We start from the raw sequence: 25166 nt of genomic DNA on the forward strand, positions 1-25166 counted from the left end.
GTTAAGAAGTCTGCAGGGACAACGTGGCTACAATTATCACATGACCGGGGTAGTTGGAGAAGTATGGAAGTGGCCTTTGCCCTGGAGGAGGCATATCCCGGCTGATGATGATGATGATGAGAGTGATGAATTTTTTGGCGCCATTATGCACGACCTTTAGGTTGAGGCCGAGCAAGAGGTCGTGTTTCTACGAGAAATCTTGCCTTCGCGCATAGCGTTCGTAGTCGGGAATAACTGCTATGAATACTAAAAATATTTTGTGCCAAAACACACACACAAGAAAGACGACGGCACCATGGGCGCTACTTCAACTGTTGAATGAGGGGTAAAGCACTCGAAATATATAGACCAGAACACGATAGCCTCGCACCCAGACTAACCGAACGCATACTCTCGCACCCGGGTGGCCCGGTCGACCGGCGCCATATTGTACTGGGCTGCCAAAGTGTGTTCGCCGGCGACCGGCACACATGGCTAGCGTCAGCTCTAGGACCCTAAAGTGCGGAAATGTGCCCGTTCACGCGGATCCAAAGTACAAGAAGTCATCTGGGCATCATTGCGTCGTGTTTGGATGCCAAAACAACCAGCGCAAAAGGAGCAGGTTGCTTAGCGCTGTTTGCGAAGAGCACAACACACGTAGGGAATCGTGCCGCTGCGGTGTTTTCAGCCTGCACCGATTTCCATCCGCAACGAAGAATGCCAAGCTGCGGCACCGGTGGATAGCTGCAGTGAATAGGAAGAACTACCAACCCAGTGAAAATGCACGAGTGAGTATTCGATCTCACTATATTTTGGTGCCACGTTCAACTTTGCGCCCTACGAACGTAATATGTGTAACACGCAGGTTTGCTCCGAGCACTTTCTGGACAACAAGCCTACAGAAGAGAATCCCGTGCCGGTGCTTCGCCTTGGCTATAACAAAAGGACAAGCCTTTTCGTGTTTTCAGTCATGCAGAGCTCCCGACGGTTAAGCGGAGCAGTTGAGTTTGCGGTTAGCGATACTTGCAGCTGGTGCACGGCATGACCATTAAGCGTGAACGACAAGTTATAGGCAATAGAATGTTGCCCTGCTGGTGAGCGTTATTGCTATGAAAGTAAACCGAAGTCTGCTCGTCACGTAGCATGCGTCCACAAAAACGTTAACGACGACTGCTCGTCGCCGAAGGTGTTCGTGCAGCGCGCCTGTCTTTACGAGCTGGTGTTGCAGGTGTCATTCATGACGAATTCATCTGAGCTTCCTGAGCTCTAAACTGCGCGCGGGCTGTTATGCGGGATAAAGCGCAACATTTTTCCGTTCATATAGCGAGGAAAATAAGGTGGTTAGTTATTGTTGTATTTTGTAACAAAATTTTGCTCGTTCTCGGCAGTTTTTTTTTTTCTTTTTACTGTTTTCTTTTCTAAGGGAGCGCCAACAATCCGATATGGCCTCGCACAGGCGAAACAGGTCTGATACCAGGTAGCTGCAGTTGGTGGGGCTAATTTAATGCAGGTGCGGTTGTTGTATTGTACAAAGGGGTCCCTGATGATGCAGCTTTAAGTAGGGATGGTAATTTTATGTGCCCTGTCATGGTTTTTGCAGCAGCTGTACAACACCTGCATCTGTCATGCTCACCCTGTTATACGGGCTTTGACTGCACATGTAGTTGAGCATTATAACTACTGTAGTTCCTCATTTTCCATTGAGTGCAGGTTTAGCTTCGTATGCTGCTTGTTCGAGTGCTGTAGGCTTGTGTTCTGAATGTTGTACTCTTAAGTGGTTGCACGATACAATTGGCCTGGTGTATTTTTCATTTTGAGAGGACTTAATATCTTCGCAACAGTGATGGCATGGGAAAGAACTACAGCTGTTCTTACTATAACATATATTTCGTTTTGAATGTGCAGGTGGTGAAGGGCAGGCGTCTGCTAATCAGGCAGTCTATAAGCCCAGTCATACGACCTCGCCAGTTGGTTGCCCAACGCGGCCAACCCAGTAGTGACCATGACAAACAAGACCAAACTGAAAGTGCAGCGGACAATGTTCTGCGTGCTTTATTAATATATGGCACCAACACAGTGCTGTATATTTCTTCACAGGTTACGTGCCAAAAATGCGGAGATATTACAGCTCACACATGTTCTAGCATATAGCGCGCGGTTTGTACAAACGTAATAGCGTACTTGCCCGATGTATTCGTTTCTGCAGCCTGCACAGCACTCAGTGTGGCCATTGCGGACTTGCATGACGTCTTGAAGTTTGATTGGATCGAGACAGCGAAAATGACAGATTAGAAAAAACGCGACACACGCCTTTCGCCCAGCCGAAAAGCCCAAGTTTCGCTTTTGCGCCGGGTCGCATCTCCCGGCGTGGCAGCCCAGACCTGCTACTTCGCGGCGCTTGGGATAGATGGCGCGACTAGCGCTCATCAATATGGCGGCGCGCTTTGAATTCACGGTGTTCTGGTGTATAGTGTGCGCGGTGTTTTGGAGAGCTATATATGTCTAGTGCTTTCACCCTCAATAAACAGTTGAAGTAGAGCCCGTGGTGTCGTCGTCTTTCTTGTGTGTGTGTTGGTTTGGAGCAAAATATTTTCCGTATGCAAGCACTAACTAGCCCAGCAGTTAGCTCATCTAAACTCCAATGAAACTCACCTCACTTGACATTAATTAGGTGTGATTTCTGCATTTTCTGCTACTTTATGCAGAAAGTGTTTCCTACACTAACTTCATGTAGATTTCTGAAGAAAGGCTAACTTCGTACCAACGTGCTCGAGGGGAAGCATTATGTTGGGGCCAACGCTGGTTTCCAAATTTAATACACGAGCAACACAGAACACTCCTACTCGGCAACTGTCAAAACAATTTGAAAATTTTCTTTTGTATTAAAGGGCAAATCATATTGATGTGCTGCATACCTTGGTATTGCTGCCAATACCGATGTTAACATTTTAAAATAGTGGTCGTGTGGCAACTGTTCATGGGAACCACCAAGGAGAGCGAATAGCTTTGGGATCCTGCGCTCTGCGTCGTAGCTCCGCACTTAGCCGTATCTCTGCACTTTTTTTTATTCAATGTGGCAGCGACAACTTCCTTTGTGGGCACGTTTTTTTTTCTTCGCCGAGGTCACAGCTAAGTGTGAAATCTTTGGTAGACTTATTACAGAAGCGTGTTTGTTCTAATCAGATTCTAATTAGGGCGAATAAGTTGACTCATGACCACATTGGCTAGTAGGTTTATGAGTATGCTACAGTTATGGAAACCTGAAGGCATTGATGGGTATAACAGAACGTTAATTGAAGACTTAGCAACTTTCTAAGTACTACGAATGACATGATTTGTCGCCACCAGGTTGTGCTTAGTCGCAAGTGTAGAGTTGGCGATATTGGAGCGATGTTCGCTGAAACTGATCTAGCTGACAAATTCAATAATGATTTCCTAACTTCAGGTGCAGCAGGTCAGACTACTCATACAACAAATGACTGTGAACGATACATTTCTTCTTCCTGCGCGCAATCTATTTTCTTGACTCAACGTGGTGAATGAGAAATAGTTACATGCCTGAAATCGTGAATAAATATAATGCCACTGGTTATGATGACATTAAGGCTGATCCAATTAAACATGTTGCTGGATTGCTATGTCGCCCACTGCAGCGCATCTGCAATAAGTTTCGCCACGGGAGCCTTTCCTGAGGGCATGAAGATAGCCAGAGTAGCAGTCATCCACAAAGGTGGCTCTCCTAATGACTTGAATAACTGTGGGCCTATATCTGTGCTACCTTTATTTTCGAAAGTGTTAGAATATACTCTAAAATCACAATGAAGTTCCTTGGCGACCACCAAATGCTTTCCAAGTAACAATTTGGCTTCCGTAAAGAGAACTCGAGCGAAACGGAACTCTTGCATATTAAACAAAAGCTGGTTAATAATATTGATACCAGCAATGCATTCTTGAAAAATTTCTAGACTTTAAAAGGCGTTAGATTCTATAAGAATCTTTTTGTTTCGCATTGTCCCACGCTACGGTTTTAATGGTTTGGTATTAAATCTGATACGCAATTACGTATCCGACAGGGTGCAATTTACTAGTCTAAATCGTCACTATTCCCATTTACAGCTAATAAAATATGGCGTACCGCAAGGCCTTGGACCATTATTCTGTATTGTTTATACAAATTATATTGTGAGCATACCGCAAGCTACTGAAATAACTCTCTATGCAGACGAGACAAGTCTTTTTTACTGGGCAAAACTTATTTGAACTTGAAAAGGCAGCTAATAGATGTTTAACTAAACTATCAAACTGGTTCCCTTCTAGTCAACTTCAACTAAATGTAGAAAAAGCTAAGTATATTACTTTTAAAAGCCTTGATAAACCTGATCACTATAGCAAATGTATTAGATTTACAAATTGTGCAATCTAATGGGTTCCTTCTTATAAATTTCTTGGTCTCGTCTTTGAAGAGTACTTGAGCTGGACGCCACATGTAAACAAGATCCATGCAAATATGCGCAGGGCAATTTCTTTATTGCATAATACCAGAACTTTGGTCGCAAATGGTTAAAACTACAGTTACACTATGCCCTTATTCATTCACATATACACTATAGTCTACTAATCTGGGGTACAACTACTAAAGCAAATTTAGACAGATAACAATCATACAAAAAAAAAACTGTGCGTTGCATAGAGAACCTTAAACGAAGTGACCACACTGCACCATACTTTTCCAATCTAATTAAGCATACCCACAATAGAGGATCTATTCCAATTAAGGCTTGCTATGTATACAGATAGGGAAATTCGGGATGACCCAGATACGCTGTCCACATCTTCGTCATCCGACAACTCACAATGTTACTTTAGGCATAACCGACTTAGAACGCCCATGTTTTGAACGAAATATGGTACTCCGACCCACGCCTACCTAGTACCTCATTTTCTAAATAATAACTGATGAATCGCTCATATGATTCTGGAATTCCGGTCTGCTTGCAATGTAAAGAAAAATGTTAGGAATTACCTTTTGCTAAGCTCCTAACGGTACTTAGCTATCCTTGCAATCTCGAGAAGGTTTCTTTTTATTTGTCTTATTTCTCTTAAAATTTTCCTCCTTTTTGCTATATAATGTTTTGAAACACTGATCAGTATCATTTGCTTGTTTAAATATTTCCTTGTTCTCTCGCATTAGTGTTGATATACTGTATACAACGTGTAACGATCGTACTTTATTGTATACTTGATTGCTTGCCGCATACATTTTCTTCCTTGTCTTGTTTCTACACTGTTGCACTTTATTTTCGTGATGTTCCACCACCTGAGCAATGTACGCGTAGGGGGCCTTTGTCAGGCAGTTGCATCTGGCTTTAGCCCCTACCTCTCAGACAATCTTTTGTCTAAATAAAGCATTCAAACAAACATATTGGCGGATTTCGCGCGAAAGAAAAAGGTCGAGCTATATGCTACTTATTGTAATGGTAAAAATAAGTTTCAAAGTAAAAGTACTATCGCGGATTAGTAGTACCATTACTATGTCCAATTCGCTAAAGCGTGATGCTCCGCTCAGTATGTGCTTTCTCGCCGTTTACGAGCAGGAACTCTAGAAGTCAACTTGTGCTGCCCACTGAAATAGTCTGCGAAGTTGAGGTGGTAGCTTTATTTTATTTAGGAGTAATATACTCGAGAAATTATACGTGGATGTGAGTGACTCTGGAAGAATGCCTTCTTTCTCTTATTGCGCATGTGTAAAAAAGACGCGTCCCATCAACAGCGGAACACGCTAGAAAACGCGCCTCGCTCGACTCAAGAGGATGGAAGCTCCTTGGAAGCGTAGGCGGGTGCTAGCGCACGTCGCTGGTCATTCTCACGCAAACCTCGGCCTTCGACGCACATGGATTAACGATTCGTGCGAGAGAGATCGGGCAGCAGGGCTGTGCGGCGAGAACGACTTCTTGGGAATTTAGAACGATAAAGCGCTGTAATAAATGACGGCAGGGGAAAGCTTCAATGCAGAAGCATGATGCTGGGACATGTGCTAGCCAACATTCCCAACAATTTGTTGACTTACTTTCGTATCGCACGTCGAAGATATTCTCCGGTGTAGCATGTGGTGCTCACTACGGTATACAGAAACGCTTGGCCGCCTACGCTATACAACTGGACGTTGCGTTCTGCAGACGTGACCTCCCAACGCCCTTCGCCCAATCTACCGACAACAACGGCATCGAGCTGCGGGCGCCCTCTGCCGTCGCAGTGACCTGGTTGAACAAGAGTAAAGGTACGAACATTCCTCCGGTGGTTGGACTACCAGAAAGGCAACGCAATATCCTCTTTGTGAAGCTGAGTAAAGGATAGCTACGCACACTGTTGGGGGTTTCTTTTCGTGTTACTTGTCAAAAAGCACTGTCCTCTGATTTTCGGGAAAGTACGCGCCAAGCAGTTCCGCTTCGCAGGCCTCAGCCTACTCATTGCTGTCGATCGAAGTTGGCACACTATGACGCGCGTTCCATCCATGATGGCGGGCTATGGTCATCCTGCCGTGTAAGATAAGTACACCGAAGCGTCACTAAAGCCTTGCGATAAAATAGACCATAAGGGATGCTGTGAACAGTGTGGGCGAAAATATGCATGCTCGTGCTATGTTGACGTATTTAATTGCGGTTGCATTTGAACTCTTGCCATACGGTATCTTGACACCTTAGTGCAAAAGGACTCCTTCCCCTCGCACGCGCGCCTCATATACGTTACATGCTCGACTGTACTCACTAGCGCTGTTACATTTGTTGTCGTTGAAAGTCGGCGCAGGCGAGGCCAGCCAAACGCATTTCGCACTATGCACTGAACAAATACAGGCGTCGTATTGTGGCGAGAATTGTTAGTGAGGAGGCCGTGTGGTATCTCTGTTCTAAGTTGGCCCTGCGCACAGGGTGTCGTCAGTTTGAATCACGTAATACTTTTATGTACCACAACAAGACTTTTTCAGCCTATTGCTAGGTACACTCGCATTAGTGAATTCTAGGTTGTGCAATTTCATTTGTGGGGTCATTGTTTGAATTCCAACGGTGATATACAACGGCCAGCCTGTGTTGCATAATAATTTAAAATGAATGCGCTACAATATTGACGTATAGTTGATCTACCGAATATGCGCTAAAGTTTCTTTAGGTAGTTGCATTGATGCGCTCGGACGCTAACGAGAGAAAAGGGAATTCACCGACAAATGGGACACTAGACCGTTAAACAATCCCTTGCGTGCCGTGACTGCAGCTGATATGACGACTTCGATCGGGGACACGATGCCCGTGTACGTGAACCCTTCGATGATGGCCTGCTACGGAATCCAGCTGGACTCCAAATGGTGGTCGCTGATCGGGAAGGACATGGACAAGGTAAGACCAGGATTCATGCTCTCGTGGCGCATGGTGCACGAACATGACTTGCGAGAGCACCTCTACGATATTGAACTAAAAGCTAAATTTCCCATGTTTCAATAGTACCAAACTACAAGGTGTGACCAGACCCTAACTCAATTCGGAGTTCCGGCGTTTTTTTGTTGTTTTCGTACTGGGTTCTCTGTGCTGAAAAAATGGCTTCTTGGCCATGTCTATTGTGAAGGCCCACACGAAATATGCAAGACAACCCCCTGCTTTATCAGCTGCTAAAGGGAGAACAATATAGGGCACCGATCCCAGTGTTATTGTACACCAGAGGCCTCGTATAACATTCTAATGCTGCTGCTAATGCACTATAGCGACGTTGTTTGCCGGCTCCGAGAAGTGGGAAACAATTATACAACAATATTGCCTAAGTGATAGTCGCTTGTCGAAGTATGTGAACTGCCAACTCCGGTCTGTCTTTATTGAATACTAACACATATGCGTGGGCAATGAATTTACGGAAATGAAAAAAAAAAAGCTGTCAGAAAAGCATTGTTGTGTTCACGCTAAATGAACGGAAGAATTTACCAGAGGCATCAGCAAAACATTCACGGATTGTTTGAGGTACCATCCCTAACGTCCCGAACTCACCTGCTTGGCAGTTCTGGCAGATTTTGTTTAGCTTAACAAACGCCTATCGGTATTCTCTGCCAGGCTGGTCTACCGATAGTTGCCTTTATAACTATCATTGTGCGCTTGCAGGATCTGAAGGCTTTTCATTAACTATTTCATCATGTGACAGGCTGCATCGTTAAAGGAGAGATGTGTGGGTGCTCTTTCCTGTCTCAAAGATTAGGAAAACTTCCGCGTTTATACACTTTAAATTGTAAATAAAACATGATTGAAGTACACGTAGGCTTCTCTAGGACGCGCAGGAAGCTTTGCGGGTGAAAATAGCAGTTGGGGTTTACCAAAGATTTCAAATATTGGCCCATTTTTTTGTCAGCTGTCTTACAAAAATTTCTAGTAACTTTGAATAAAAGAAAAATCTTACTAGAACCTACTAACAACTTATTAAATGTTTTCAAACCGTTTTTAAACTTGCTAGAAAACTTCATACCAACATCCTGTAGACTATTAGCCACGGATATTGAATTAAAAAACATTTAGTTATGAACTTTCCTTAAACGATGAATGAACATGCTTCAAACATTTAAAGCAGAATTTACAAACCGTCTTCATGCTTTTTAGAAACTGTATCGTAATTTTCTACCAACTTTTTATTTCTCCAGCAACAAACTTCCTAGTAACATTTTTCCAACTTTCTGTTGCAGACTTTAGAAATATCCTTGCAACTTTCTTGTACGTTTCAGAAAAACCCTGGTGACATTTCCCGCTTTCTTGATAACTTTTCGAAATATTCTGGTACTGTTCTGATGTAACCTTGCACATGAGTGCAATCTGTTGGCAAAACACAACAATCTTTCAAGCACTGATATTTAATTTGGAACCCTTTCATACATGTCCTTCGAAGCCACAAACGAGCAGCAACAATAATGCGTTTTTCATATCCCTGTGGTGAAATGCGTTGCTGTGGGCCTAAGGGAGGAAAAATGCAAAAATAGTTAGAATAGCCTGATGCATTGTGTCAGTGTATGGGGACGGAACAGCATGTAGCAATAATGCACAAGAACTTTAAACGACCTGCAATGAAAGCGAGGATTTTAACTGATTGCCTTGCCACACGTGCTTAGAATGGCATTCACACATATGCTGTCCAAGGCCTCTAATTTGGCGTCGTTTTTGTGGGCATTGGAACGCCACCCAAAACGTGAATGAAGCAGTACTACTGTACAGAATATGCATCTGATACGTGTGGGAATGAAACAATTCTGTAAAGTAGCCATAAATCAGCTGCAGCAAGGATATTCAAACTTCCTAGAATGGCTTCAACCAGACGTGCCTAACTGTATATAAATGCGATGACATCACCTATGCAGTTTACAACTTTACAAACTTGAAAGGCCCTTTAAACAGTCCTTATTACTACAATTTTATTATATTTAGCAACGGTAAACGCGGCTTCCTGTTCTGCTCAGCTATAGAATATCCGTAATCACAATGTCTTACAAAGAGTCTTCTAAATTCTATTTGACAGTTTACTTCTGAACGTGTATTTAGAGGAAATGCTTCCTATTGAATGGAGGTATGAAATTTAAAAAACAGTAATTGCCAAATTCGATATTTTCTTGCTTGTAGAGGGAAAAAATTGAGTGCGCAGAATGCACCATGAAAGAAATATATACGTACTTTTACAACAATGTTCCACAATTACTTGCCCTATACCCATAAGAACAATGTGCATGTAAATTTCTATTTTGCTCGGCTAGCTTCAACAAGCTTATCGAAACGAACGAACCCTCTCCCAGTATTATGTGCGTGGCTTGCGTCACATCCTAAAACCTACTCAAATACGCACTCCTACTTTTTCGCCCCATTGTGAATAAAGCTTTCGTATGGAAGCCAAACTGTCTAGCTTTCCAAGTTTTATTTGTTTAGTTCATGTTTTTCTTTGTTATGTTGCATCCCGACCAGGCAAGCTCCAATCAAACTCTCAATGATATAACTTTTGTGCGACAGCATTAAAGCACTTTTTTCCTAAACCATGTATTTAGTTGGTAGAGCACATTATTCTAGGCGCTGTAGAGCACATTATTCGCAATTAGAAACCTGAATTCGAGTAGAATGCATAAAATAATTACACCATATTAAAAAGTGAATATTTCAAGAATTAAGTGGAAGGCAGCTTCAGCTTGAAACAAGCATCCTTTTTGACATCTTGGTAAACTTAGGGAAAGTAAAATGAATTCTTCGGATAACAGATAAGTAACTGCAAAGAACGAGATTTATATTACGCCATCTAAAAAAGGACAAAGAAATGGAGAAAAAAATATGCTATGTAACAGTGAATGCTTACCATTCAGCTACGCTGTCTTGGTATGGCTTGCAATTACTGCACTGGGCTGATTGTCATGATTCATTGGTTTCCTTTACCATGTTGCCAACTCTAGTTTCAGTAATGTATAAAGGAGACAAGCTTGAAGCGATCTGCACTTGGGGCTTATGGTGAGCTTCTAACATTAAAATGTTAATGATTTCTTTTAAGCTTCAGGAACTGAACTCTCATACTGTGACTAGGTATTCAGCAGCTACCTAAGAAAGTAACAAAGTATACTGTTTTATGCAAGTATCTTCAGTAGGTGAAGTATGGCACGCAATACATTAGTGTGACCGATGGAGGGAAGAATATAGGCACACATGCAATTGTGTGGGAAGTTAACTTCATAAGACTGCATAATAAAAAGACAGAGGATACACATTTGGACACCTCATGCATCTCTACAAAGTTCTTAGAAAGGCAATTTGGCTAGATTAATATATAGCCTATGGAGTATATTATTCATACTTACTCAAGCCCCTCGATTATATTTCACTCAGTGGAGGCTAATTAAACTGAGCGCCCTCCAGATCACCAAAAGATAAAATTCAAGTGATCTGCCACTACAAATTCTGAAAATGGCACATTCAGTAAAATGATTGCATATTACACAAACGTATTTGTACGCACTTTTGTGAAAGCACACAGATCAGGTGCTCTATCGTTGTGCTGTCCAGCTTCCAGCAGTGCAGCGGGTTCCTGCGGGGTGTAGGGATGCCTCCAGAATGGGCATAGCCTTCACGAGTAAGAAATGTTTATTTATATCACTGCGAAGGTGGACAATTGTGATTTACCAAAGTCATGTGGAATTGCAAAAAGAACCTTACACAAACAGGTACATAAATCTGCGTGTGGTCATGCAAATGGTTCTTCGTTATATCTCAGGAGGTTACAGCGCTATATTGTAAGAAGTAAAATTTCCGTAAGGAATTAAATCAGCAGAAATCATCAGACTACCAGGACAATCTTCTCCAAAACTCTAATATGCAGTAAAACATGGAGCATTGGATTAAGAAATGAATGTTGAGAACATGAAAAACAATCTGAAACCTAAGCCGCCATGTCGTAGCGATGCTCTTTGCTCTTCGTTAGTAATCTGACCAGCGCCCTGACCCGTGTTTTACGTACTGGAATAGCCGGCCATTAAAGGTGGTGGATGAGTGGCATTGACTCGAGCGGGAATCATTGCTAGAAAATTTCGGTCCTTAATTTATTACGCAGTGCTCTAATTTATTTATTCATTTATTTATTCAGTTAACCCAGAGTGTCCCGAAGGAGTATAGCGTGAGGAGACGATACAGGGAATCAGCAAAAACAAAGGAGTACAAAGAAATTATACATTGTTAGCGACTAAACAGGAAAGAACACATGTCTAACAATGTAAATAACTCGATAAATGAAATATAACTACCGTGTGAAGCAGCAAGAAAGGAGTTCCAAGAAAATATACAAATGGTAGTTTGTGATGATTGCAAGAGCAGACCATCCTGTTCCTGATACCATATATATATATATATATATATATATATATATATATATATATATATATATATATATATATATATATATATATATATATATATATATATATATATATATATATATATATATATATATGTTGCCAGCGTCTCACTGAAATGTCTCGATTAAATAGTAATTTCGTTATTGTAATATGGGACTATATATGCCCTGCATTAAGAAGACCAATACAAGGAGGCACCCAAGAACACAAACAATGCAGACAGGTTCTCGCGACGCGCGCGCCTTCAAACCGAGCTGTATACATGAGAGAATCTTCATACAAGCTCATATCTGTTCAAGCGTCAAATATATCAATAGTGTTCGTGATGCATGTGAGACATCGCCGTGTACATTACAGATGTACCGTCGTGGTGTTAACAGCGTAAAACGTAGAAGAGACGCGAGACGAGAAGACTACACGAGCGCTGACTTTCAATAACGTTTATTTAAAAGAAGCACGGCTTTTTTATACATTTGCCCAAACGTGTCGCAGACACGCCATTGCATATCATGTGAAACACGCACTTCAGCGCACTCAATAAAATGATTTCAAAGAAATCACAAAGGTACACGACAAACTCTCGTACCTTTCAACACGTGGTCAGAAAACACTCCTTCGTATCACAGGTTCCATGTCACCGACCTTTTTATGGCGTAAACACCTTTGAACTTCCGATGAACTGCACCTCCAGGAAAGCACAACCTTCAGCAAATTCTCCCATGCACTAAAAATCGAGCCCGAGTACCACGCTTTTCACGAGTGAGTTCGGGCAGGCAGCTCGGCAGAACAAAGGCTGCTCGGACGGGCGCTGCAGTAGGGCACTTGGCGCTGGTGCATCGCACGAAAAATACAGCGAACTCTTAGCATTACATGAGTCCAGAGTTTCTGCACTGGTTAATCCACAGGATAAGGAGCACATTTTGTCTAGGCACTCGACTACCACTTTTCTGCAACGAGCACTCAAGCACAGCCAACGTCGTCGGGGGTCCAAATGGATGGATGGATGTTTTGAGCGTCCCCTTTGTAACGTGGCGGTGGGTTGCACCACCAAGCTCTTGCTATTATACTGCCTGATATCCTACCTAGGTTAACAAAGGAAAAAAGTCCCTATAAACTCCAACAACCAGATTTTCTGACCCCCTATTGCTAACTCTGCTTTCGTACGTCTCCGTTTTTTGTCGTTTCCCTACTTTTCTTGCACCAATCTTCCAATCGCCTCTAATCTATATTGCGGACGAGCTTACTTCTCCCGTGCTCTCGCTGAATGCAAGGGCTTCAAGGAGGCCAGTGGTGCCTCCTTGACATCCGCTGGGCAAATGTCTTCCCATTCTAATAAAACATGGTCCATCGATTTCCTAGCTTACCGCAGCAAGCACATGCTTCCTATTCCTTCTTATACCTCGCTTTGTAGGTGTGTGTTCTAAGGCATCAGGATCTCGCTTCGAAAAGTAATGAGCTTCACTTTGAGTTATCATGAATAGTTTTTCTGATTTCGTTTTTTCCTCTGAAGTAGTTACTCATGGCAGGTTTTTTTTTCATTGCTGCCACCTATGAGATTATTTCAGCCTCTCTGACTTTACCACTGGAAACATAGCGCCCAAAGGACTATCCACAAAAGACTAGACAGGACAAGCGCTAACTTTCAACGTCCTGCCTAGTCTTTGTGGATCGTCCTTTGCGCGCTGTGCTTTCAGTGTAACTGTTTTACCAACCAGCCTAAGACTATACTCTCCTGAAGAACGTTTGCGCTTGAGGCTCTTTGTTGCTGTGCTGCTCACCCTACGGGCGGCGTACTTGCTGGTAAGCTGCCTAGTTCTTTTTGTTCCCTGTCAATCAATCATTTTCCTGTAAAGATATCATAACACTCTCCCAACCCATATACTTTGTTCCATATTCCTCATCCCTTCTTCATAATCAATTTTACTGTGAGTTTCCCTCACTTCAAAACTAGTCCAGCCCATATCCCCCTGCCCAGCTTCATTTGTAGTCTTCCTGTGAGCGCCCAATGCGAGGCGCCCCACTGACCTTAAGTTTCCATCGAGTCCTTATGGTACCCCTGATTTTAAGCAAGCAATCGCATTTCCAAAAGTAAGTCCTGTAACCATTACACCTTTACACATACCCCGGAGCACCTCGTACCTATTCTATCCCCGTAGCGGTATGTGCTTCATTATGGCTGCATTTCTCTTCCCCTTTACTGTTATTTTTTGCTGTGTTTCCATATATCTATTGTCTTCGTTTATCTATATACGGAGCTATTTATATTCTCCTATCAGAGGTATTTCCTGGTCCTGTATTGCCACTGTCTGTTCACTGTTTTCATTGAACACCATAACACCTGATTTTCTAACACTACATTTCAAACCTAAATTCTTCCCTTCCTGTCCATAGATATTGTTACTATGAAGGGAACGAAGAAGTTGGATTGGACTAGACGAACACGAAGTCTGGCAGTTGCCTGAACGCCATATACGCCAGTTGTAAATATGTTATTTTACACTCGTGGGCCTGCTTTTTTCCTGCAACATTTTGGTGGAGGTGCTGGGTACAATCACGGAACTTCGCAGCGGACGTCATCTACCTGCCGCCACAATGGCAAATCAACCGACACAAGCGACAACGCCTCAGCAGCCCGTGCCTACGGTCATCCTCACTCATCCGCGGGACCCAGGGACATAGGACAACGCCTACGTCGAGGAATGGCTTACGATGTACGAACGAGTGTGCGACAACAACAGGTGGGATCGAACAATGATGCTAACAAACGTCATATTTTACCTAAGAGGAACTGCGAGGCAATGGTACGACACACACGAAGCTTACCTAACGAGCTGGGATGTCTGCAAAGAAAAAATGCGAGACCTGTTTGGCAGACCTGTCTGTCGTCAGCTGGCGGCAAAAATGAACTTGCGTGTCGCGCTCAAGCGTCCACAGAATCCTATGTAGTCTGCATACAGGATATGCTGGCCCTCTGTCGCAAGGCTGATAACAATATGACCGAGGCAGACAAGATTGGTCACATATTGAAAGGTATTGCAGACGATGCTTTCAATCTCCTGATGTGCAAGGATTGTGCCACTGTGGATGCAATTATAAAGGAGTGCCGGCGCTTCGAACACGCGAAGGGCCGCCGCGTCGCTCAGACTTTCGACCGATTGCCCAATACCGCCGCGACATCTTCTTGCGAAGACCCGCCACGCTTCGTTCAGCCCACAGGACCGGATGAAATTACCCGCATCGTTCGCCGTGAGCTTGAGGCCATGGCTCCGGCTCCAGTCCGTTCTGACTGTCGGGAAAGCGTACCCGCTATCTCCCTTATACAAGCGGTCGTTCGGGAAGAAATAGCAAGGTTGGGCATTCCATCTCTCTGCTCGGTCCGCCATACAAACACCTACCAGATTTCTCCGGCCGCTCGCTCCCAGACGCAAAGCTTTCCGCCCCCTCGTCGCAAACCAGCTGACTAGCGCACAGAGGATGATAAACCTATCTGTTTTATTTGTTCCGGTATTGGACACATCGTCCGTCATTGCCGCAACCATTGGTCGTCGCCTCCTCGGTGGTCGTCTCCGAGTCACTACCGCCAAGTACCAGACAATCGTACTTTTTCGCCCTATACGCAGACTAGGAACATCAACGCCGACAGTGTTCCACCAAGCTCCAGCCGCTACCCGTCTCCGCAAGGTCGTAGGTCCCGTTCGCCTCTCGTTCACCGTTCTTTGTCCCCTTCTGGAACCGGTCGCTTCGCTTCGGGAAACTAGGCTTCGCTTTGGGAAACTAGCACCTTAATCCGGATCCGCGAGAACTGCGCTCTTGTGCCCATCCTCAAGTTTGGATTTTCGTCGCATGTGCTGCCACACGGTATCGCCATAGCGCATATCACTCCTTTGGAAGAATTTGAGATTTCTTCTTTGACCTCTGAATCCTTCGTCAGTACCAACGGACCTTTGTCACCCACTCCTCCGTACTCGACGCCTGCGGACGATGTTTCTAAGATACTCGCCCCTGACTTTCCTTCCGAGCAAACAACAGCTCTTCGTCACCTCCTGTCATCTTTTCGGGACATCTTTGATGTGGACGACCGTCCACTTGGCCAGACATCTGTTGTCACGCATCGCATCAACACTGGTGACGCCAGCCCCATTCATCCCCGCAGGGGCGTCTGCGCAAGCAGGCGTTTGGTGTGTTGCGACACCACGTACCCGAGCACACGAGGGTTGGACCCTCCCGCGTGTAGCCGTGCGCGGCTTAGCCGTGTCTGGGGAAAAGGGGATCCTGGCGGTTGAGCCGATGCTGGGTGTTTGGACCTTTAAGGCCCCCTGCGGAGGCAACACACCTCTTTGGCCTCTGCTTCACATAGACGGCACCTCCAGGTTGACCCACCTGGAGGAAATCGGCAGTCGCCTTTTCCTGTCTTCCTCTCCAATCTTCGTCTTTCTCTCCCACTTTTCCATCTTTCCTGTCTTCTCTTCACTTCTTATTACTTCCGTATTTCCTGGCGGCAAGGGTTAACCGTGTGTAATATATCCTGCCTTGGGTATATATATATTAGGTTATAGCGGCGATGCATGGCTGGCGTCTGCAGGTATTCTTCCGACCTTGTAGCGTCCCCTTGTTGGGCTCGGTGGTGGGTGGCCACCATCGCCGCCGAAATTTCCGATGCTATATGGCAAGCAACTTTCCGCCATTACCTGATCGCTCCCTCAAGAGGGGGCGCACCGATGAAACTTTCGCATTTTTCATGCAAACAAAGCAATCTTTTCCCAAGTACCACGTTGTACACAGTCAGCACAATAGCAAAACAGTCAGAATGATCTCACCATTTGTTGTAGCAAAATGCCTCACGGAAGCAATTGGCCCAGGCTATAAAGTAACGAAGATGGGAAGTGGTGATCTTCTTCTCGAACTTCGCGACAAAGCACAATATGACAAGCTCTCGAAACTTGTTTCATTTGGGGAAATTCCAGTCTCAGTGGGCCCACACAGATCCATGAACACAGTGCGCGGGGTCGTCTCAGAAGATGACCTTCTCGAACTGAGTGAAAGCGAACTACTAGAAGGATGGCAAGACCAGAACGTAGTAAAAGTGCAAAGAATCACAATAAGGCGAGATGACAAACAAATACCGACCAAACACATAATCATTACTTTCGGAACCAGCGACCTGCCTGAAACAATAGAAACCGGCTACTGCAAGCTACGTGTTCGACCATACATCCGAAATCCGCGTCGATGCTTCAAGTGTCAGCGTTTTGGGCATGGATCTCAAACCTGCAGAGGACATGCTACTTGTGCTAAGTGTAGTTCTTCTGAACACGCTTCTGACATCTGCACTTCTTCAAACCACTGTGCCAACTGTGAAGGAGATCACCCCGCCTACTCGCGATCGTGCCCCTCGTCGGAAAAGGAGAAACAAATAATAGAACTGAAAGTCAAACTAAACCTATCTTTTCCAGAGCCACGTAAACGTTTCGCTCTCCACAACCACTCTAGTCCTTCCTACACCGATGTGGCGCGCCGGGGGGCAGCGCTACATCCTTCGGCGGCCGTCCAAGTCACACGGAGTGTGACGACGGTTACGCCATCAGCCCCCCTGGCGGGAGCAGCCACTGCGCTTCCGCCCCCTACCACGAAGGACCAGCAGACCTCCGAGCCTGCCGGTCCCAGGGCCACTGCCCGTGCATACAGGCCCGAAAAACTCCCGAGAGTGCCCGCTGAGCGGGCGTCATCCAGCGCCTCTGACGAGGCGATGGATGTAACAAAAACTTCGCCGGCGTCTCAGACGCCGAAGGAACGGCGTTGCTCCCTGGAGCGCGCCAAGAAAAAAGAAATACCCCGCATCAAGGGGCCTGGAAAGGTCCCTTGAGCCAACCTAATTCATATCTCTTGACACACAGCACATAAACACAAACAATATGGATACGCAAATATTACACTGGAACGTGAGAGGTTTGATCCACAACCTCGATGATATCAAAGAACTCTTACACAAATACCATCCAAAGGTGCTGTGTGTTCAGGAGACACATCTTAAATCTACGCAAACAAACTTTCTTAGGCAATACGCTATTTTCCAGAAGGACCGAGATGATGCTGTTGCATCGTCCGGCGGCGTAGCAATAGTAGTAGACAGAGGCGTTGCTTGTCGGCAACTGCAACTTCGAACTCCCCTTGAGGCAGTTGCTATCCAAGCAGTACTATTCAATAAACTAGTTACTATCACGTCCGTATACATCCCCCCAAGTTATCAACTCTCTAGCACAACATTTCAAAGCTTTATTGATGAGCTGCCTCACCCTTACATAGTCGTCGCTGATCTAAACGCGCATAGCCCACTTTGGGGCGACTCTCGCTGTGATGCGAGAGGACGGCTTATAGAAGACATCCTATTCACTTCAAGTTCCTGCTTGCTTAACAAGAAAAAGCCAACATTTTACAGCTCTACACATAAAACGTTTTCTTCGATAGATCTAAGCATAGCGTCAAGTACAATTGTGCCATATCTCCAGTGGGATGTCATTAATAACCCTTATGGCAGTGATCACTTCCCCATCGTCCTAAACCTTAAAAAACAAAGTGAGCGTCCTGCACATGTTCCTCGATGGAAAGTTGATTCAGCCGACTGGACGAAGTTTCGCGAACTAACGCAGCTGCCCTGGAATAATATCTGTGAACTTAGCCTAGACGACGCAGTAGCATACATAACAGCGTTCATTATTGATGCTGCATCAGTATGTATCCCCCAAACAAAAGGGTCGCCCTCGAAACGACGTATTCCATGGTGGAATGAGGAGTGTAGGGAAGCCAGAAAAAAACAAAACAAGGCTTGGAATCTCCTCCGTAACTCACCAACCACAGAGAATCTAATGAATTTCAAGGCGATCAAGTCGCAAGGAAGAAGAACACGCCGCCGCGCTAAACGGGAAAGTTGGAAAAACTACATAAGCAGCATGAATTCATATACAGACGAACAAAAAGCCTGGAACAGAGTTAACAAAATAAAAGGCCGCGAAACTCATCCCTTACCTTTATTAAATACACAAGGAGACACCCTGGAGGATCAGGCAGATTGTCTAGGAGCACATTTCGAGCACATTTCCAGTACATCTCACTACACAGATACATTCGTAAAATACCAGCGACTAGCAGAACAGATGAATTTGGATCGGAAAAGCACATCCAACGAAGTATACAATCGTCCATTTGGAATGGCTGAGTTCCAGGCCTCACTGAACTGTTGCAACAAGTCCGCTCCAGGAAGTGACAGGATAATGTATGAGATGATCAGACACCTAAAAAACCCTAAAAAACACTACTGTCACTCTTTAATTCCTTGTTCTCTGCAGGCTACATTCCTTCTGTTTGGAAAGAAGCAATCGTAATCCCTATCCTCAAAGAGGGCAAGGACCCTTCCTCACCCAACAATTATAGGCCCATAGCTCTGACAAGTTGTATATGCAAATTATTTGAGAAAATGATTAACCGTCGCCTCATCCATTTTCTTGAAAGCAGCAAGATACTCGATCCCTTACAGTGCGGTTTTAGAGAGGGTAGATCCACAACAGATCACCTTGTTCGCATCGAAACAAATATCTGCGATGCCTTCGTCCACAAACAGTTTTTCCTGTCCGTATTTTTAGATATGGAGAAGGCATACGACACAACCTGGCGCTTTGGAATCCTCCGCGATCTGTCTGAAATGGGAGTTCGAGGCAATTTGCTACACATCATTCAGAGTTACCTCTCCAATCGCACGTTCCGTGTTAGAGTCGGTAACGTTCTGTCTCTTACATTTACACAGGAGGCTGGTGTTCCACAAGGAGGTGTGCTGAGCAGCACTCTTTATTGTCAAAATGAACTCCATCCAGACTGCCATACCACGTAGTATGTTTTATTCTGTATATGTAGATGATATCCAGATAGGTTTTAAATCATGTAATCTAAGTATCTGTGAGCGACATGTACAGCTTTGCATAAATAAATTGTCTAAGTGGGCGGACGAAAATGGTTTTAGGCTAAATCCGAGAAAAAGTACGTGTGTCCTGTTCTCTAATAAAAGAGGGATACTGGCGGAACCCGTAATCAGTCTCAATGGAGAACGGTTATGTGTGAGCCATGAACACAAATTCTTAGGGATCCTTCTAGACAGTAAGCTAACTTTTGTGCCACACCTGAAGTATCTTAAGGCAAAGTGCCTCAAGACTATGAATCTTCTGAAGCTGTTGTCGCGTACACCTTGGGGAAGCGACAGGAGGTGCCTAATAAAGCTGTACAAAAGTCTAATATTAACACACCTTGACTATGGCGCCATAGTCTATAATTCTGCAGGACCTAGTACTCTAAAAATGCTAGATCCTGTCCACCACTTAGGCATCCGCCTTGCTACAGGCGCCTTTAGGATTAGCCCTGTGCAAAGCCTCTACGTCGAATCAAACGAATGGTCATTGCACTACCAAAGGACATATTTAACTTTCTCCTACGCCCTAAAAGTTAACTCAGATGTTGAACATCCTTGTCATTCCACTATATGTGACTTGTCCACTGCTAGGCTGTTTCGTAAACGCCCAGCCACTAGGCCTCCTCTGTCCCTCCGGTTGGAAGCACTCTCAGAAAAAACAGGGGTCCCTCTTTTACACAATGTCCTAATGGCTCCTACACGGCTTCCACCGCCTTGGGAGTGGCAGACTATCCAATGCGACATCTCTTTCTTAGAAATATCGAAACGAGCCCCGGAGGCGCACATATATTCGCATTTTCTGGAACTCAAGGAGAAGTACTCATGTGACGAATTTTACACAGATGCTTCGAAGTCTCCAGCTGGTGTTGCTTATGCAGCTCTGGGACCCTCACTTTCAACATCAGGACCACTAAACCCACACACCAGTATCTTTACAGCGGAAGCATACGCCATTCTTAAGGCTATTCAACACATACGGCTCACAAATATCGCCAAGGCTATTGTCTTCACAGACTAATTAAGTGTAGTGAGAGCCCTAATTAGCTTACGAAAGCATAAGAACTCGGTTTTTAATGAGCTGTAAGAATCAGGAACACCTTAGACTTCTGTCAACCAAAGGACCAGGCAGGATTCCGTAAAGGCTACTCAACAATAGACCATATTCACACTATCAATCAAGTGATAGAGAAATGTGCAGAATATAACCAACCCTTATATATAGCTTTCATTGATTACGAGAAAGCGCTTGATTCTTTCGAAACCTCAGCAGTCATGGAGGCATTACGGAATCAGGGTGTAGATGAGCCATATGTAAAGATACTGGAAGATATCTATAGCGGCTCCACAGCCACCGTAGTCCTCCACAAAGAAAGCAACAAAATCCCTATAAAGAAAGGCGTCAGACAGGGAGATACGATATCTCCAATGCTATTCACAGCATGTTTACAGGAGGTATTCAGAGGCCTGGAGTGGGAAGAATTGGGGATAAAAGTTGATGGAGAATACCTTAGCAACTTGCGATTCGCTGATGATATTGCCTTGCTTAGTAACTCAGGAGACCAATTGCAATGCATGCTCACTGGCCTGGAGAGGCAAAGCAGAAGGGTGGGTCTGAAAATTAATCTGCAGAAAACTAAAGTATTGTTTAACAGTCTCGGAAGAGAACAGCAGTTTACAATAGGTAGCGAAGCACTGGAAGTGGTAAGGGAATACATCTACTTAGGGCAGGTAGTGACCACGGATCCGGATCATGAGACTGAAATAACCAGAAGAATAAGAATGGGCTGGGGTGCGTTTGGCAGGCATTCTCAAATCATGAACAGCAGGTTGCCACTATCCCTCAAAAGGAAAGTGTATAACAGCTGTGTGTTACCAGTACTCACATATGGGGCAGAAACCTGGAGGCTTACGAAAAGGGTTCTGCTGAAATTGAGGACGACGCAACGAGCTATGGAAAGAAGAATGATGGGTGTAACGTTAAGGGATAAGAAAAGAGCAGATTGGGTGAGGCAACAAACGCGGGTAAACGACACCTTAGTTGAAATCAAGAAAAAGAAATGGGCATGGGCCGGACATGTAATGAGGAGGGAAGATAACCGATGGTCACTAAGGGTTACGGACTGGATTTCAAGGGAAGGGATGCGTAGCAGGGGGCGGCAGAAAGTTAGGTGGGCGGATGACATTAAGACGTTTGCAGGGACAACATGGCCACAATTAGTACATGACCGGGGTAGTTGGAGAAGTATGGGAGAGGCCTTTGCCCTGCAGTGGGCGTAACTAGGCTGATGATGATGATGATGATGATAGCTTGTTATGCTCCGCATATATGTGCAGCCAAGCGATTATGCTATGCTGGGTACCTGGCCATAAATGCATAAAAGGCAACGTAGATGCTGACGAAAACGCTACGTCAGTGAGTTTTAGCACCACAGATGGAAATATCCCCATTCCTTCCACAGAACTAAGGCCCTTTCTGCGCCGTAAATTGAGGAATCATTGGCAAGAAGAGTGGGATACACAAACATTGAATAAGTTACACATTATAAAACCAAAATTGCGGAATTGGATAAGTGACAAAACAGCACGGTACAAGGAAGTACTTCTATGCCGATTAAGAATAGGACACACTTACAGTACTCACTCCTACCTCTTGACTGGCGGGGATCCTCCTACCTGTAGTAGGTGCGGCGATAGCCTGACTGTCCTCCATGTTCTTATCCAGTGCCCTGCAATAGAAACAGAGAGGAAAAAGTATTTCCCTTCTGCATATCGCGAAAATATACCTCTCCATCCTGCATTTTTTCTTAGTGACGAACCGTTTTTCAAACTGCAAACAGTCTTAGGTTTTTTAGACGAAACTGACATCCTGAAAATCATTTGGCCAGGCAATTTTTAGCACGTGACTAGCAGCCCTGCATTCAAGGGCTTGCTTGAAACTCTGGTGTCAGTGTTATGTTTTATTTCATAATGTTTTAACGAAAGCCCATTGCCATAGCCCACATCACTGCCTAGTCACCGTCATTATTTTAGCAACTATATATTCTACGCCATTTACAGCTACAGATTTTAGGCCCTTTTACAGCCATGTCACATATACCATGAGGAATTCATTGTGCACGCCATCCGTAATACACCGTAATCATTACCATTTTTCATGGCGCTCTTTGGCCAAACCTGGCCCTTGCGCCATAAAACACCACACATCATCATCAGCCCCATTCATAGGCGGCCATATCGTGTCTCCGCAATAGAAAGGGCAATCATACAGAAAGGTGATAGGATGATGGACAAGGACATCATTGAACCTTCCAGTAGCCCGTGGGCATCACCGGATGTCTTAGTAAATAAAAAAGACAACTAGTGGCGCTTCTGCGTTGACTACCGTCACCTCAACAGGATAACAAAGAAGGATGTTTATCCCCTGCCGTGCATTGATGATGCTCTTGACTGCCTTCACGGATCCCAATACTTTTCATCCATTGACCTCCGCTCCGCCTATTCGCAGATTAGCGTCGATGAGATGGACCGCGAGAAAACAGCCTTCGTCACACCGGACGGTCTGTACCAATTTAAAGTCATGCCGTTTGGATTATGCAATGCGCCAGCTACATTCGAGCGCATGATGGACTCTCTCTTGCGCGGCTTGAGGCGGTCTACATGCCTCTGTTACCTCGACGATCTGATTGTGTTTTCGCCGAACTTTGAGAGCCACCTGCGGCGCCTCACAACCATACTCTCCGTGTTTCGCAGGGCTGGCCTTCAGCTAAACTCCTCCAAATGCCATTTCGGTCGCCGTGAAATTAACATGCTCGGCCATCTCGTAAACGCCGCCGGAATCCAACCTGATCCACAGAAAGTTCACGCCATGCGAAATTTTCCTGTACCTTGTTCCACAAGCGATGGCCGTAGTTTTCTGAGCTTATGCTCTTATTTTGCCGACATCGCTCACCCTCTCACTGACCTTCTTAAGAAAGACGTCTCTTTCTCTTGGGGACCTCTGCAGGAGAAAGCCTTTTCTACAATGCTTGAGCCGCTTACAACTTCCCCAATTCTGTCACACTTTGACCCTTCTGCGCCCACTGAAGTACGAACTGACGCGAGTGGTCATGGCATCGGCGCTGTCCTCGCTCAGCATAAACAGGGCCAAAACCCAGGTAGCACAAAAGAGATACGTAACGTTTTCATAGCGTTTATCCAAGACGATAAAAACGGGTTAAAGAAAATACTAATGCGAGAACTCCGTTGTGAAAACGTCGTATATGTCTGCTAATGTCCGGCTTAATTACTTTCTTGTGACGATCTAGAGCAGGTCTGCAAGACGTACTTGAAAAGCTGGTCTAGAAATAAGATTGGGAAAGACACAAGTAATCCCATTGCCAAAACTATTCGTAACCAATTTCTAAACGTTTTTAGAACGTTATCAAAAAGCTGGTCTAGAAGTGGTCTTGAAAGGTTTACGATAATCTGGAGCGAATTTTCGCGGGTGCGAGGGGCGCGATCGGACATCGTTGTTCGAAACAAGCGTTCAGTTTCGCCTCACGCGTCTGGCCTATGCCACGCCTACGTTGTCAGACGAACCCGTCGGCACGGCCTAAGCCAATGGCATGAGATGAAACTGAACGGGCGTTTCCAACGATCTCCGATTGCGCCCCAGATGAGTAGGAGCGTCGGTGTTGACTGTAAGAGCCATGGCGCAGTGCCAAGCACAGTTGCCCGGAAGGCCGGCGCATCCTCTACCATGTCACATGAAAATGAGCCTGTTAGGCATAATGAATCCATAACACCGCCTTTAGTAAGCTACGATGCTTACAACAAAAATGGAAATGACATCCTGTAAAGAACAAACGGTCACGTCTTTGCAGGCGGCCAGACCAAGGCCTTCATGCCAAGAGTGCATGAAATGAGAACATTGTGACCAAGCATAAACACTTTATTAAAACGTAATGCTTATGCAAGGTTCGAGCAAAATGTGAGAAATGCAAATAAAAGTAAAAGTACATCAACAATGACAAAATTCACAGAAAGAATTCGTAATGAACTCGAAAGTGAACATTGACGAGTACATAAACGAAATTCCAAGTACACATACAAAAATGAACAAAAAAACATGGTGTAGTAAAGTTTCTCATTTATCACAGTAAAGAGCACGTGGTATTAGATGGTCTAGTTATCCAGAAGTGACATCGTAGCGAATGGAAGTAGAGCGAAAATACAAGAGTTTGAATCGGATGGTAACTGCCTCCAAGCAATGTTACCAACCATCTAGAAGCTTGAAAAGAACACAGAAAGAAATAGCACAGCATACCATCATAACACAATCCTGTGAAAAAATCAAAC

The 25166-nt window shown here is 44.7% G+C and overlaps 1 protein-coding gene across 5 annotated transcripts in view; it reads left to right on the forward strand.

The window, feature by feature from the left end:
• LOC142590620 (uncharacterized) overlaps positions 1 to 25166 on the forward strand; it is a 328406-nt gene that overhangs the window by 124734 nt on the left and 178506 nt on the right. For all 5 annotated transcript variants that reach the window (XM_075702951.1, XM_075702953.1, XM_075702954.1 and 2 more), the window contains exons 13-14: positions 6156 to 6256; positions 7246 to 7367. In XM_075702951.1, coding sequence (XP_075559066.1) covers positions 6156 to 6256; positions 7246 to 7367 — 223 coding nt within the window. The remainder of the gene's footprint in view (positions 1 to 6155; positions 6257 to 7245; positions 7368 to 25166) is intronic.

This window comes from Dermacentor variabilis, chromosome 8, assembly GCF_050947875.1.
Source record: "Dermacentor variabilis isolate Ectoservices chromosome 8, ASM5094787v1, whole genome shotgun sequence".
NCBI lineage: Eukaryota > Metazoa > Arthropoda > Arachnida > Ixodida > Ixodidae > Dermacentor > Dermacentor variabilis.